General features: G+C 39.5%; 1 protein-coding gene across 1 annotated transcript in view; it reads left to right on the forward strand.

Moving 5' to 3' along the window:
- slit3 (slit homolog 3 (Drosophila)) overlaps positions 1-13,763 on the forward strand; it is a 316,135-nt gene that overhangs the window by 28,595 nt on the left and 273,777 nt on the right. Inside the window, exon 2 of the mRNA XM_011479838.4 lies at positions 6,065-6,136. Within this exon, the coding sequence (XP_011478140.1) occupies positions 6,065-6,136 (72 nt within the window). The remainder of the gene's footprint in view (positions 1-6,064; positions 6,137-13,763) is intronic.

A 13,763-nucleotide genomic window follows, 5' to 3' on the forward strand; every position in this document is an offset into this window, starting at 1 on the left:
ACACAAGCAATGAGCTACCTGCCTGATGGCTGTGTTGTAATGGAATGGAATGAGGCACTATAGTTATATATTATTCGAACAGCACCACACAACTCCATACATCATCAGGGAGATAGAAGCAATTTTAACAAAGGAAGATTGCATAATTTCCTTTTCAGCGTCCACACTTATTTAATCGAACACGCCAATTAACAGCCAAACAGCATGGATCACAATTCTGCTCACAGCCCTTTGACTCATGTTGAGGAACTTTACACCCACAATTCCCCACTTCCCATGAGTCTTAGGGGCTGAAGGCGGGGCTAATCCCCGGGTCGCCGCAATATAATGAGACTTAAAGAGCAGCATTCTCATAGGCTCGAGAGCCACGTGTTCGCCACCCCTGCTAGAGAGGGATTCATATCTCCATTAAATATTTGTATAAATCGTTGTTGTGGCATAAATATGATGATGACTATTCATGACAGGAACTCTCACTTTGTAGACGGTCCCTTGGCAGCTGTCTGTCTTTCAGTAGCACAAAGAGTTTAAGGTAGCATATTAATCAATAAAACTTAAACCTTAAAAGAAACAAACCTATGAATATCTTGTTAATTTTACCAAACCACTTTTGTGTGCTTCTTGCTCAAAGTAGTGTGGTATTTTGATGTGTTTTAGGGCAATAGAAATGTGTGATCTGTTCATGATATGCAGACTTCTAGTATTATCTGTAACAATGAGCTTGAAATATATAGCACTGATCATAATAATGCGATTTAAATAAAATGCAACATCTGATGTCCAGTTTCCCTGAATCCTGAGATAAGTTGATCTGGATGACTGAAAATCTTCAGACATTTACAGAATGGGATGATAAACCATTGACTTTAATGAATCCTTCCTGTTCACAACTTTAAGTGCAAGTTATAAAAAATATTAAATACCACACTTAACAGAGTTAATGTCATTACAGGTATTAAAAAGAGTGAATGGTCAGAGGAGAATGGCTGTGCTGTCCATTTCACTTCACTCTTCATGCATCCTCAGATTGTGTGAGAGCAGAGGAGCTTTCCCTGGTGAGGGCAAGAGTTTCCACTGTGAGCAAGAGAAAGATGAAGATAAGAACGGAGAGATTAGAGATGGAAGGGGAAAATGAAAGAGGAAAGGGAAAAATGTGACTAACTGTAAAACAGAGAGATTGAGATAAAAGAGGAGAGATTACGGGTTGGAAGAAAAACAGATGAAGGCGCAGAAAAAGTGTTTATTCAAGTGCGAAACAGTGAATGATAAGCCATGAGCGCTTGTGAGGGGGAAATAGTGTAAAAAGGGTGAGATCAGAGGGAGATACGAAGGACTGAAAAAAAGGAGCCTGGGAACGTGGGGGGAAGCTTGCTGTGAAGGATTGTCTTTAAAAAGTAATGGCTGGAGCTCAGATTTAAGATAGATGAGGATAAAAGGGAGGGTGAGGAGAAAATGTAAAAGATTGTGACCATATGTAAATAGATAAGAAGAGGCAGATAGTTGAGGGGAAATCCAGGGAGGGGACGATGGACCGGGGATGACGCTTTTTATTTGGATGCAGCTTCTAGAGTTCTCTCTTGGAGCGGATATGTGGAATTATAGATCAACAGAAGTGGCTACATTTTGTTGGGACCCCATTCATTTCCTCAAGTAAAAAACGACTAATTCTTACATTCAAATGTTGACTTTGGGCGGGTCAGAATTGCTTCCCTACCCCTACGGCTTCTCCTTAAAAAAACGTACGGAAATCACTACAGGTTTAAATTCCCCTACAATTGGAGCAATAGGGAGAAGTCAGAGGTGTAAACAATTTGAATTTGACCTTTATTTCCAGTCAGTGGTTAGTGAATATGACCTGTGGCTAGAGGATCACTGGTCACATGTTGAAGGTTAGGGGTGTAACGATTCACTTTAGCAACGATTCAATTCATATCATAATTTGTGGTTGGCAATCCAATTCATAGTTGTTATTGGTTCATTTTGAACGATCTGATTCACTGACCTCAAAAGGATCCAGGACATTTTTCGTTAAAACTTCAACCAGTGTCACTCAGAGATAAATACCTACCTGGATAATTAACAGGGAGGTGACGTTTTCCACATTCCTTGGATTTCTTGCAAGATAATAAAGTGTAAATTAAATATGTGTACAAACAAAAAAGTAAACAAGAATTAGCAAATCCATTCACAGAACGGAAAGGATGACTGGCCCACTGTCCAAATCAAATGTTTTTTTCCAACATTACTGTATATTTAAAATTGTTTTTTTTATCGAAGTGATTATTTACATGTAATTTCTAAAATACGAGCGACCAGTACTGAAGTTTCTTCTTAATATAGCTTAAGTTAAAATATTTGCTGTGCCACTTGATAAGCATTCCTGTTTTTGCAATTAACCCTTAAAATACTTGCGACCAACGACAAAATTTACCTATGACGCACTCAAAATACGTGCGGGCAATGCAGCAATGTTGTGTGGCCAATAGGGTTGGGCGATGTCCCTTAAATTAGCAGTTGACGATGTTACGGGGGGAATAGGAGGGACGTACCCAGGCGCAGAGAAGAGAGGAGGCAGAAGTTCCAGGTGGAGAAGGAATTTAATAACTTAAACTAAGGAAACCAAAAACCACTGCTAACGCAGGCAAACCACAACTCGAAACTCGAAACACTTAACACGCAAAACTGGGGAAGAGGAGAATATGGACCAGCACAGGAGGAAGGGAAAGACAAGACTTAAATACATACAAGGGAACAAGACACAGGTGGAAACACTCACGACTGATGGGGAAAGGTAAAACTTGAGACAACAACAAAACAGGAAATGCTACAAAATAAAACAGGAAGTAACTCAAACAGGCCCGAACATAAAACAACTAGAACATAAAGGCAAAGAACCTAAAACCGTGACAGACGATGTTTGCAGTAAACCATCGGTATGGACAATGATATCCTCGGGGGGTATTTTAAATTTTTAGTTATTATACAATTATTATTCGTTATTATACTTTCTTACATCATTTATTTTATTTCCCAACCAATGACTCATCCGTGATGATCCAGTATAAACTGAGGGAAGTGACTTTAACAAAAAAATAAATAAATAAATAAACAAAATAGAAAAGAAGTAGTCCGCTCCTGCACCTGATTAGACAAGTGGACCGGTGTAGAGCCCTGCGCGGGACTATTTTCTTCATCCCGCTCCCGCCCGCTGAATTTCTGACCAATCCCGCCCGCTCCCGCAACGTATGCGTTACACTCCCGCCCGCACCTGCAATATGTATGTCCACTCCCGCCCGCACCCGCAAAACTCATTGAATTTAGTCCCGCACAGTAATAGAGATGCATTGATTTTGTATCGTCTCCCGTCCCGCAGGAAAAAAATACGTATTTGTATTGATATTATTAAAGAGATTCATGTCCCTCCTCCAGCCTCATCTTTTCATGCATTCCTCTTTTGTGTAATTTGCAACTTAATTATTAAATATATTTTCACAAATCCTGTTCGGTTAAAAGTCTGCGTGTGTGCGAGCACAGACAGACGGCCTGGAGCGCGCTCTTAGTAAGAGGCGGGGCGGGGCGTTGCACACCCCCAACAACAGGTTAGATGACAGAGGCCATTGGGCGTCTCTACCTGGTGCCTTCACGGAGCTTCAGTACATAAGAATCCAACAGCCGCACAGCCTAATGTAGTCCGCTAAAATATATATTCATGAGATATTCATGGCAGCACTGATCCCGCGGGTTTTTTTTTTGCCGCCCGCTCCCGCCCGCAGCACAATTCAAACCGCCCGATCCCGCGAGATTTGGGTTGGGTCCCGCGGGACCCGGCGGGACCCAATCCCAATGCAGCCCTCTAGACCGGTGGACCGAGCGACCGTGTATTTGAGCAGAGCAGACGGACTTTGTGTTTGAGGTGAAGGGAGGATGCTTTGTTACGTGTGCGCTATGTGTGGGAGACTTCGGACTGCGATCCGTCCTGCAGCTCTACGTGAACGAGCTACCAAACTCAGGAGAACCGGGTCGTCCGGTAGAAGTGTGTGTCCAGGCAGAGCTTGGACTGTCAGCTCACACAGTGGCTTTGGGGCAGTGTGTGAGCTTAAAGCAGAAATGTCGCTCAGTCCTTAGAAACCATTCAAACAATTACGTGGATTTGTGTTTCCAGTCGTGTCCCGAAAAACAAAGGCAGATGTTATTCCCACATATTACATTCAGCCAAGCTGCAGATTGCAGAATTTCCCGCATGGATTTTATTTTCATCAAAGGCTAAATGTTGTTAGCGCGGGTTAGCCTCTCTTAGGCCTGGCTTCTTCCAGCTCCGTTCTTCAACAGTAAAAGCACTGACCACACGGATTATAATTAAAATGATGATTGAACAGGGGCTTCATAATAACCGTAACATTAATAAAAGCACGTTTAGAAGATCATCTAGTAAATTACAGAGCTGCCAGATATCCATGTATATAGCTTCTCAGGGGAACTCATTTCCTCTTCCGGTATTTCAAACACTACTGTGCATGTGCGAATGATTTATTCCGACCGAAAGTGTGACCCATGTGAACGTTTGTTATAATCGGAAAAAGTTTTTCTGGGCCCATGTACACATGTAATCGCGGCTTATGTTGTCGACTTGCAGCGTGGCGGGGGCGTGGCATCACGATGGAGAGACACCATTGCGTCAGTCAGCCATCACGATGGACGATACCATCGTCCATCAGCACAACCCTAGTGGCCAACATGAGTTCCATCAGTTTTTCTGCTTGGTTGTAGATAAACACGTGCAAATAACATCAGCCCTCCTTTATAAACAGTCAGCTCGATTTTTTTTATTCACTAATTTTTTTATCAAACCCAAAGTGTAGGAAGTATTTTCTTCTCTGTTTAATGCCTACACATTTCCTATTGTCTTTATATTTTTATGACATTTATTGTAATAAAAATTTTAGTTTTACAGTGTTGTGTGTTGAGCTTTTTTTAAAATTGTTTTCACATATGAAGAATATTCAGAAATTCATAAATCACACATCAGAGCGAGAGCTCACTTGTCATCACTTCTTATTAAGGCCAGCTTTCCTTTTATTCATATGCAGCATTTTTTTAAATATTTGTCTGCAGACCATTACACACCCTCTCTTTGTACTTTGCATCATATTAGACATTGATACACTTTATTACCCCGAGGCCTTTTGAGTGACACCCTGGTAGGTCCTGGTCTGGTCTAATTCCAGCACACACACCCCTCCCCGTCTAAGGGAATGGTATGGCTCTTATTAGTTGTCCTTACCATGGCAGTATGGGGAAGCCGTTTGAAACCTAATATGGTCTTAAATCTGATTTCTAAATGTTTAGGTGCGTTATGAAAAATACACAAGCTGACTGCTTTGACGAACCAAGACTCTGTTTATGTCTGCGTGGGTCTGGGAGTGTGTTTGAATTAAAGGGGAGAATGGCATGTGTTGTTTGTACCCCCACTTTGTGTGTGTGTGTGTGTGTGTGTGTGTGTATTTTTTTTTTTTCAAGGCCCTAATTCCTCCTGTGCAACAGCGTTTCAATAAACAGCGCACAAGTTTAAAAGAAACACGACTCTACACGAACACACACACAAACACACATAATGTCATCTCCCAATGCAGACACAGTGCACACTCCGTCAAAGCAGCAAGAATTACATCCTGGAAAATCCGTGATAGAATGAGTAGTTTGATCCCATCCCTTCTATAGATACTCCTTACCTCTCAATAAATCAGGTCTGTAAGAGTGTCTGTGAGGGAGAAATGTTTGCATGTTTTCATTTTTGTGTCTTTGTGGGCATTTGTGAAGTGCGTGTGTGGGCTCATGGTGGGTGAGGTTGGGGGATTTCTAACACTTTTGTAGTGACAGATGTACAATCTTGAGTCAGAAGATAGAGAATAGCAGACAAACAAATGTTTACACCATTTATGCATATAGATATGTGTGTAGACTAGCTTGAAAGATGAATAGTTGCTCATTTCTATTTCTGACTGTTTAAATGTGATTTTAAAATTTATGTATATAGACCAACAAAATTATGTGTTTCTGTCTGCAGGGACCTGAACAGGAACAACATCACCAGAATTACCAAAGTGGACTTTGCCGGCTTCAAAAACCTCAGGATTCTGTAAGTTTGCCTCTTTTTATACCTTTTGAAACATTTTTGCGTGTACATTTTTCACTGATTCAGTGTTTGTAACAAGGGCTGGTTTGCATTTGGTGGTTTGAATTGGTTTCAACTTATCAAAAAACGTCAATGTTTTAAAAATAATTGATATAAGACAGCTCCAACCAGCAGAGTAAATATGGGGCATAAACATGACAACTTCATTTAATAAAGACAGTAACATTTTCAAATATTTTCCCTTTTGGCTATCTTTCAGTTGATATCGTTGCAGATTTAAGTGTAGTGAGGAAAAAGTACATTTTGACATGTTGGAAATGTAACTCAGACATTATTGTTACTTATTTTTTTGTTCTTTTGTGGCCTGTGCCTGAATTTCATTTTGATAATTGGCAACTCCTATAAAGAGCAGCTGAAAAAAAAAAAAAAAAACCTTTTTATTCATACCTAACAATAATGCAGAGAGAAAACCTGTCACAGGAACAGACAGACGGCTGGATCCACGTGCAGTAGGTTTATTAGCTCAGCTAAAAGTCCACAAAGCTAAATCAGGGTCAGACAGACAGGGGTCAATAACAGGCATAAGATCATCAGAGGAGAGACGGCAGAGTAGCACAAACAATACTTAGTACTGAGCTTCACTCAGTGCAGAGCTTAGGTATGCTGTGGTTGATGAATGAATAAGAGTCAGGTGTGCGGCATCCAGGAAGTGTGCACTGGGGTTGTTGGGAGATGTAGTGTGGCTAGAACTCTAGGAACGGCTACTGCTGGTGACCAGAGGGGGAGATAGAATTCTGACTTCTGACAAAAATCTTTGTTGCATGACTTTAAAATGTCTTTCTAGTAGATTCTTGTTCATTAATTGTTTTGTTGTAGAGCTTGTACCACCAATTGGACCTGCGGTATTGTTTAGTTTAATTGGCTTAAAACATATAAATGACTAAAAATAAAAGGTTTGTTACAGTCAACTTCATTACTATTTTTTTCCTGTTAAGCCTTTCTAAGCATTTCAACATTTACACTTAGAGGTCAGGAAGATGTAAAGGACTGCATGGTGATGTAGTGGTTAGTACTTTGGTCTCACTTGGTCTTGAATCTTTTGCTGTGTGAAGTTGCTTCCTCCCACAGTCCAAAAACATGCTTTGTAGGTTAATTGATCGTGAATGTGTGTGGTTCTGCCACTGGTGACTGGTGACTTGTTCATAATATCCACACTGCCTTCACCCAACATAAGCTAGGATAGGCTCCAGCAACCCAATGACCCTTAAATGGATTCAGTGGATTTGGAAGATGGATGGATGGATGGATGGATGGATGGATGGATGGATGGATGTATAAATGGATGTATGTATGTATGGATGGATGGATGGATGGATGGATGGAGGACTAAAAAGATATCACAAAAAGGTGGTATTTTCCAGCCTTAGTTTCATAATATTGATGCTTACCAAACCGGTTCAGCTACATCAACCTTCACTTTTTTTTCCCTAAATAGTACAACAGTAAACAAAACCCGAGCCTAATAGAATAGAATAAAAAAGAATAGAATAAAATGCTTAAGTGTCATCACCCAAAAATGACCACCACAAAATTACAGGCACATACTTTTGTTGTTAAGGCTGTTTTTACCAAAATGTTTCTTTAAGTCTAACAATGTTTACTGTAAAACTGTAACCGTTGTTTTAAGGTGAAACCTTTCTGTTGTGAAGCCACAACAAAGGTTACTTAGCATTTTTACATTGTTACAGAGTGAAAGCTTGCATTACTAATAAGAACAGACTGTACTTGGTCTGCTTTTAAAAGCGATGTCTGTCGTTTGCCGTGTCTCTCATGCCTGCTGCTAAACCCAAAAAATAAAAGTCAGTGCAGCAGATACAGTAACAGCAGGTCTTCAGTGTGCATTTTTCTTCTCTTCATTACTTCATTCCAGCCTATATTTGTGTCTTTACAAGGACCCCCATTAACAAAAAACAACCATGCTGGAGCAATTAGGCAAATGCTATATTTACTTAATGGGCTTTTGTGTGCCTATAGGCTAAAACAATTTTCTATAAAATAAAGTTTCACATCCCAGTGGAGGCTTTTTATGGCAGGAGAGAATTTGAGTGTCCTGTCCAAGGAGTTAAATTTAGCAAATTACTTGATATTTACAAGGTTAAGTAATAGACTATTTGTGAATTAACATAGCAATAACCAGCAGTGAGACTTCTATTTATTACGCAGGAGAAACTTCAACAAGATGTCACACTTTGTTGAGCCACATTCACACTAGACGTGGGACGGTGTGAAATTATGAATTTCTCCTCCATGATCAAGTTTCAACCGTTTGGAACTTCCATGATTTAAGGGGGACATCATCCATACCTCACTTTCCATTCAGAGTCCCTGATTGGTCACAATTTGACCTGGTTTAACTTGCAGTGCGTGCTTTTAAAGTCGAGCCAGAAAACAGTCTCAAAAATGTGCGTACCTACACGTGAAAGTGAGAGCTTTGAATGCGGAAGCCGGAAATGCATTTTCACTGAAAATGGTCGCCTGAACATGCGTCACCAAGGGCGGTGTGAACGTAGCCTTAAGGCCCGTACACACCGGGACGAATATTCGCCAGGCGTTATTCGCCAGCGTTTTTCGCCACGTTTTTGTGTTCACACCCAGGAGATTTTCGCTGACGATGAGCCGAGCGAACATGCACTTTCATTCCCTGACATTAGATGGCGCTTAATGTAAACAGAAATACTCCTGTACACAAGGTGGCGCTGCACAACTTTACGATTCTTAAAGTCGCTTTTCACTCAGAAGAAGAGAGCAAGTATTTACGCGCTTGTTAGAATCATACAAAGAAAACATGCATATTTCCAGCACCAGTTGCTCCAACTAGTGCTTGGTTCGGGGATATTTTAGAATGTCCGTCATTATTTCTTCGCGGCTGTGTAGATGCAACTCGGCGTCTATCTTCTTCACTGGTATGTGTGCTCAGCAAGGCAGTTTTGTGTTTGAGCACCCCCAAGTTGTGTTTTACTGTAACTTCAGAGGCTCCACACACGTGTGCAAAAGCGCCATTCTCATTGGTCGAATAGATTTCGACGCGACGCGTCAAAAAAAAAAAAACGAACCCGAGGCGTTTTTTTTTTTGTGACGCTTTGACGCGTGGCGTTTTTTCGCGTCGGTGTGCACACTCTCATTGGTGCCCTTTGTTTAGTCACGAGGCGTTTAACATCGGCGAAAATCGCGTGGGAAATTCGTCCCGGTGTGTACGGGCCTTTACAGTTTCATCTTTTTACACCCTTTGAGTACATGGGTCAATCAGAACTATGAAATACATTTTACTCACTTTAGAAATAACTACAACCATACTTTTCCTTATACCATTTTCTAAATTCAATTCAGTTAACGCTGATGATTTTTTTTAAATTTCATTACAGTTTTTTAATTAACAAGTCGTCACTAATTCCTCCCACACTGCTCAGACAAGCTGCTGTCTGAGTAGAAGTAAAGCCTTAACTACTTTGACTAGTGATGCCAAACTATTCAGATATTTTTGTTCTTGTATTAACATAACAGAACACTGCTTTTGAGTTAAAAAATAGACATATACTTTACTTGAAGGAGTCTTGAGATAGTCGTAGCACAAACCGAGATAGGTTATAGAGCTAATGTGCATAACTTAGTGAGCTCATTGGTTTTATATTTTTTACAGCAAACATTACACTTTTAAAATGTAAGATATTGGGGTTTTCAGGTAAAAACCTTTAATGGAGGAGAGATCTTTTTTTATGTTTGGTCAGAACATTCTTCTGCTTCTGTGGGAGGGGCAGACTTACTGGCTGCAGCATTACATGACTATTAATAAAAGTAAAAATGCTTTGTTCTTTGGTTTAGCTTTAGTATTTCTCCAATAACTCTTTACACAATTGTATTTCTTTAAATAAAAAGATGTTGGTGGATGTGTCTAAAAACTTCATAAAGCTTTATAAGCTGAAGTGTATTAACAACAACAAAATAAATAGAAGAAATATAACGTGAGGTGGACGTGCTTTAAAACTGTGCAATTAAACAGTGGTTTATATACAGAAAAATGGTTTAATGGAGGCAACTAATCCCAATTCATTGTTGGTATCTGTTCTTCCCTTCGAAATAATAGGCATAACCCCATAAGCACCAGCATGACCCTTTAATTTAATTTAATTGTCAAGATTGCATACATGATGTTAGCTTTTGCACCATCTCTGCTCTTGGCTAATATATCTTGATTTTTAACTCAGTGGAATTGTAATAAAAAAAACAATGACAGCTGGGATTGTTGACAATTCTTCCTCCTTACTGCTTTGTTTCCTTCTTTCTGCATGAAGATAGATCTTTCTCAGTTTGTTAGATAGAATAGAATAGAATAATACAACAAAGACATTTTAAAAATTATTTAAAAAATAGTTTTTACTGTCTAGAAAATTCAAGTTGACTGACAAATTAATAGAAGAAAAGAATAGAGCTACCCTTAGCAAAAAGTACTTTACATAAGAGTAGCACAAGTATATTTAGTATACTTACCAAAAGTGAGGCAATACATTTAAAGTCTACTTTTATATTCTTTCTATATATTGTGAACCTAAAATGTTCCAATTTAACTTTTATTTTCTGGAGTATAAGTCGCTCCAGAGTATAAATTGCATTTTTAGGAGAAAAGTCCAACATAGATGAACACATTTTTCAAGCCTAGCTTAATGCTGTGATCACACCAAATGCAAGTCATGCATCAAATTGGCATCTGCTGCCTCTTTTGACACGCGTCAAATTTAATGCTCAATGCTTGTCCAAAAATGTGTTTATGAACTAGAAACTCCCATTGTGTGTGGAGAAGTGACTGTCTGAAGTTTTTAGCCTCATCACTACATGGAGGCTTTGACTGTGTATCTCGTTTATAATCCATGGAAGATACAGATGATGTTGAGAGATTAGATTTTTTTATGTTGAAGAGCTCTACAAAAGGATCGATAATTACAACTCCCTCTCTGGATTTATGAGATCATTCTGTCTTTGTTTTTCTGATGGTGATCCTGACCTTCTATACTGCCGGCGCTGCAGCTGAATGACGGTGTATTCAGCTGTTTTTCTGTCTCTCTGTGACCCAGTTTGGTGACTTCCTATCCCGCTTTAGTCCAAAGAGAGAAAACAATAAAATCAATAATAGTGACAATGCCTCAATGCCAAAAAGAAAAACATCATAACGTTTAGAAGGAGAACGATCAGGGGCCTGTTTCAGAAAGGAGGTTCAACCAACTCTGAGGTTAAACTTGAACTCTGAGTTGGTCAATCGAGAGATTAACAACTCTGAGTTTTCTGTTTCAGAGAAGCTGATCGGAGTTAGGTCAATCAACTCTGAGTGGACTGATTCGGAGTTAAGCGTGCGCACCGCGACTATAAGAAGCCATTATCAATGGAGCGCAGATATCACGAGTCACCATGGCAACCGTGAAAAAAAAGAGGTCTGCGTATTTTTCGCCAGCTGAACTTGACGTGCTGCTGCAGAGTTACAGTGAATATGAGCACATATTCCAGAAGAAAAGCAACACCGCTGCATCTGCAAAACAGAGACAGTTAGCGTGGGAAAACATAGCTGCTCAAGTTAATGCCTAAGTTTGCATTTAAATCATTGTTATAAAATATTGGCTGTAATAACTTTTTAAATAGCGTAAGGTGTGAAATAAAAATCGCGATATTTAGGTGTACTTTTGAAGTGTCATTCCTGGTGTAAATGCATGAAATGCTGCATAGTGTACAGAACCAATCTGGGGGAAAAAATGCATTTAACGTCGGTAATGTTTAGAGGACTTTTTTGTTAACCTTCCCCTGTTGCAAACGTTGGTCAGTTTAATATTAATACATGCAATTGTGTTTTTAAAAGTGAACTTTTGTCTACTGTTGAACCTTTCGCTGCGCGAAGACTTCTCCTTTCTTTTCTCTCGTCTTTCCGACCGACCGTGGTCAGAAGCGCAGGGGAGATTTCCTTCAGGGCCGAAGGGAATTCTCCTTCGGGGTTCACTTCCCGTTCGAAACCCTCAACCTCCAGAGCGGATTAAGAATGACTCCAAAACAGTTATTCTGGGAATGACACCTTCTCTTTATTTAACTAAGTATGAAGTATAAAAAACATAATTCAATCAGGTAAAAGTTGAGCATGTCATGGATGTAGGCTTTGTTGACAATATTTGACATATGAAACATCTACATAGCAATACATATCTAATGTTGTTTTCATTGTATATATGTAATTGACTGCAACGAAAAACGGTAACGCTCAGACAAAAACATATGGAGAAATGACAAAAAATCGAGTCTAGGTCTCAAAATCCTCGCACGACGTAAATGTAATTCTCTACGAATTAATGCAGCCTCCTCGTATATTGGGTCCTCCAAAAAGGACAAGCCATTCTTGTCACTTAGACCGTCTCTGTGTGACGGAAATGTGGGCAAAGAAGGTTAAAGCGAAAAATACCGCTTCGTCTTTAAAAAGGGGAGGGGACCGGCAGAAACCATGAGTTTAGAGAATAAAACCTGCTCCCGACCAGGTTAGGTTCACAGCATAAGTAACCATGGACACTGACTCCGAGTATAAGTTACCTCTCTTTCAGAAACGGGTTTGACTTACTCTATTTACTCTGGTTTAACAAACCTCCCATTCTGAAACGGAAAACCCAGGGTTTCCCTGATTTCAGGGTTAACGCACTCAGAGTATACACTTAACCTCCTTTCTGAAACAGGCCCCAGATTCTCCTCCATGTTTGTTTTGCTTCTTCTTCTGCATTGCAGTCAACAGCAAATACTGGTACATGCACCAACAGTGGCCTCTAGTGGTTGTTAGTGGGAAACAACTGCTTAAGGGCAATTGGTTGTTAGTGGAAAAAAACAAATATATGAGCCTATCTATGCTAAAAAAAAAAAAAAATCACAAATAAGTATACCTGCGTATGAGTCGCACCCCTGGCCAATGTATGAAAAAAAAGTGACATTCTTCGGAAAATGCAGTAATAAAAAAGTATTCAGTTAGTACACTTCCTACATTACACGGTGATCCTTCCTTTACTAATACTCATGCACACTTAATAAAATAAACGTCAGGTGTACTACGAATATTTAAAAGTGAAATTATAAACGTTTACAGCACATGATAAGATTATTATTTTGGTCTAAAATGAGTCTATTGACTATTGTATTGCAAATAATGAAGTGTTTTTTTTGTTGTCCTGTCCAGCAACTGAACAAAATCACAAGAGCTCGAGGCTTCTTGTGTTGGACATATTTTAGTGTTACAAGAGAGGGTTATGAATCTTCTAACACATGAGGTGTTTATTTGTATAAACCCCTTTTGTGTTTCAGGCTAAACTTTATTTTAATTATGCTTGTATACATTTCTTGTCGGACTGGACAGAAAAAAATAGCCTGTTAATACATTTATTAATAAGTGAAGAAAACATGATGAAGGTTATCCCCTTAGCTGAAATCCCAAAAGTCACATTACGAGCCTGATTCTTTAAATAGCTGCACTTAGTGAAAGTAGCTGCTCATCTATCCTCAGATATCCTAATTGACTTAACAGACTCTCACTCTTTTGCCTCAAGTGGCTGAAATATTTGTG

Source organism: Oryzias latipes, chromosome 10, assembly GCF_053564925.1.
Source record: "Oryzias latipes strain Hd-rR chromosome 10, Olatipes_Hd-rR_3.1".
Lineage (NCBI taxonomy): Eukaryota > Metazoa > Chordata > Actinopteri > Beloniformes > Adrianichthyidae > Oryzias > Oryzias latipes.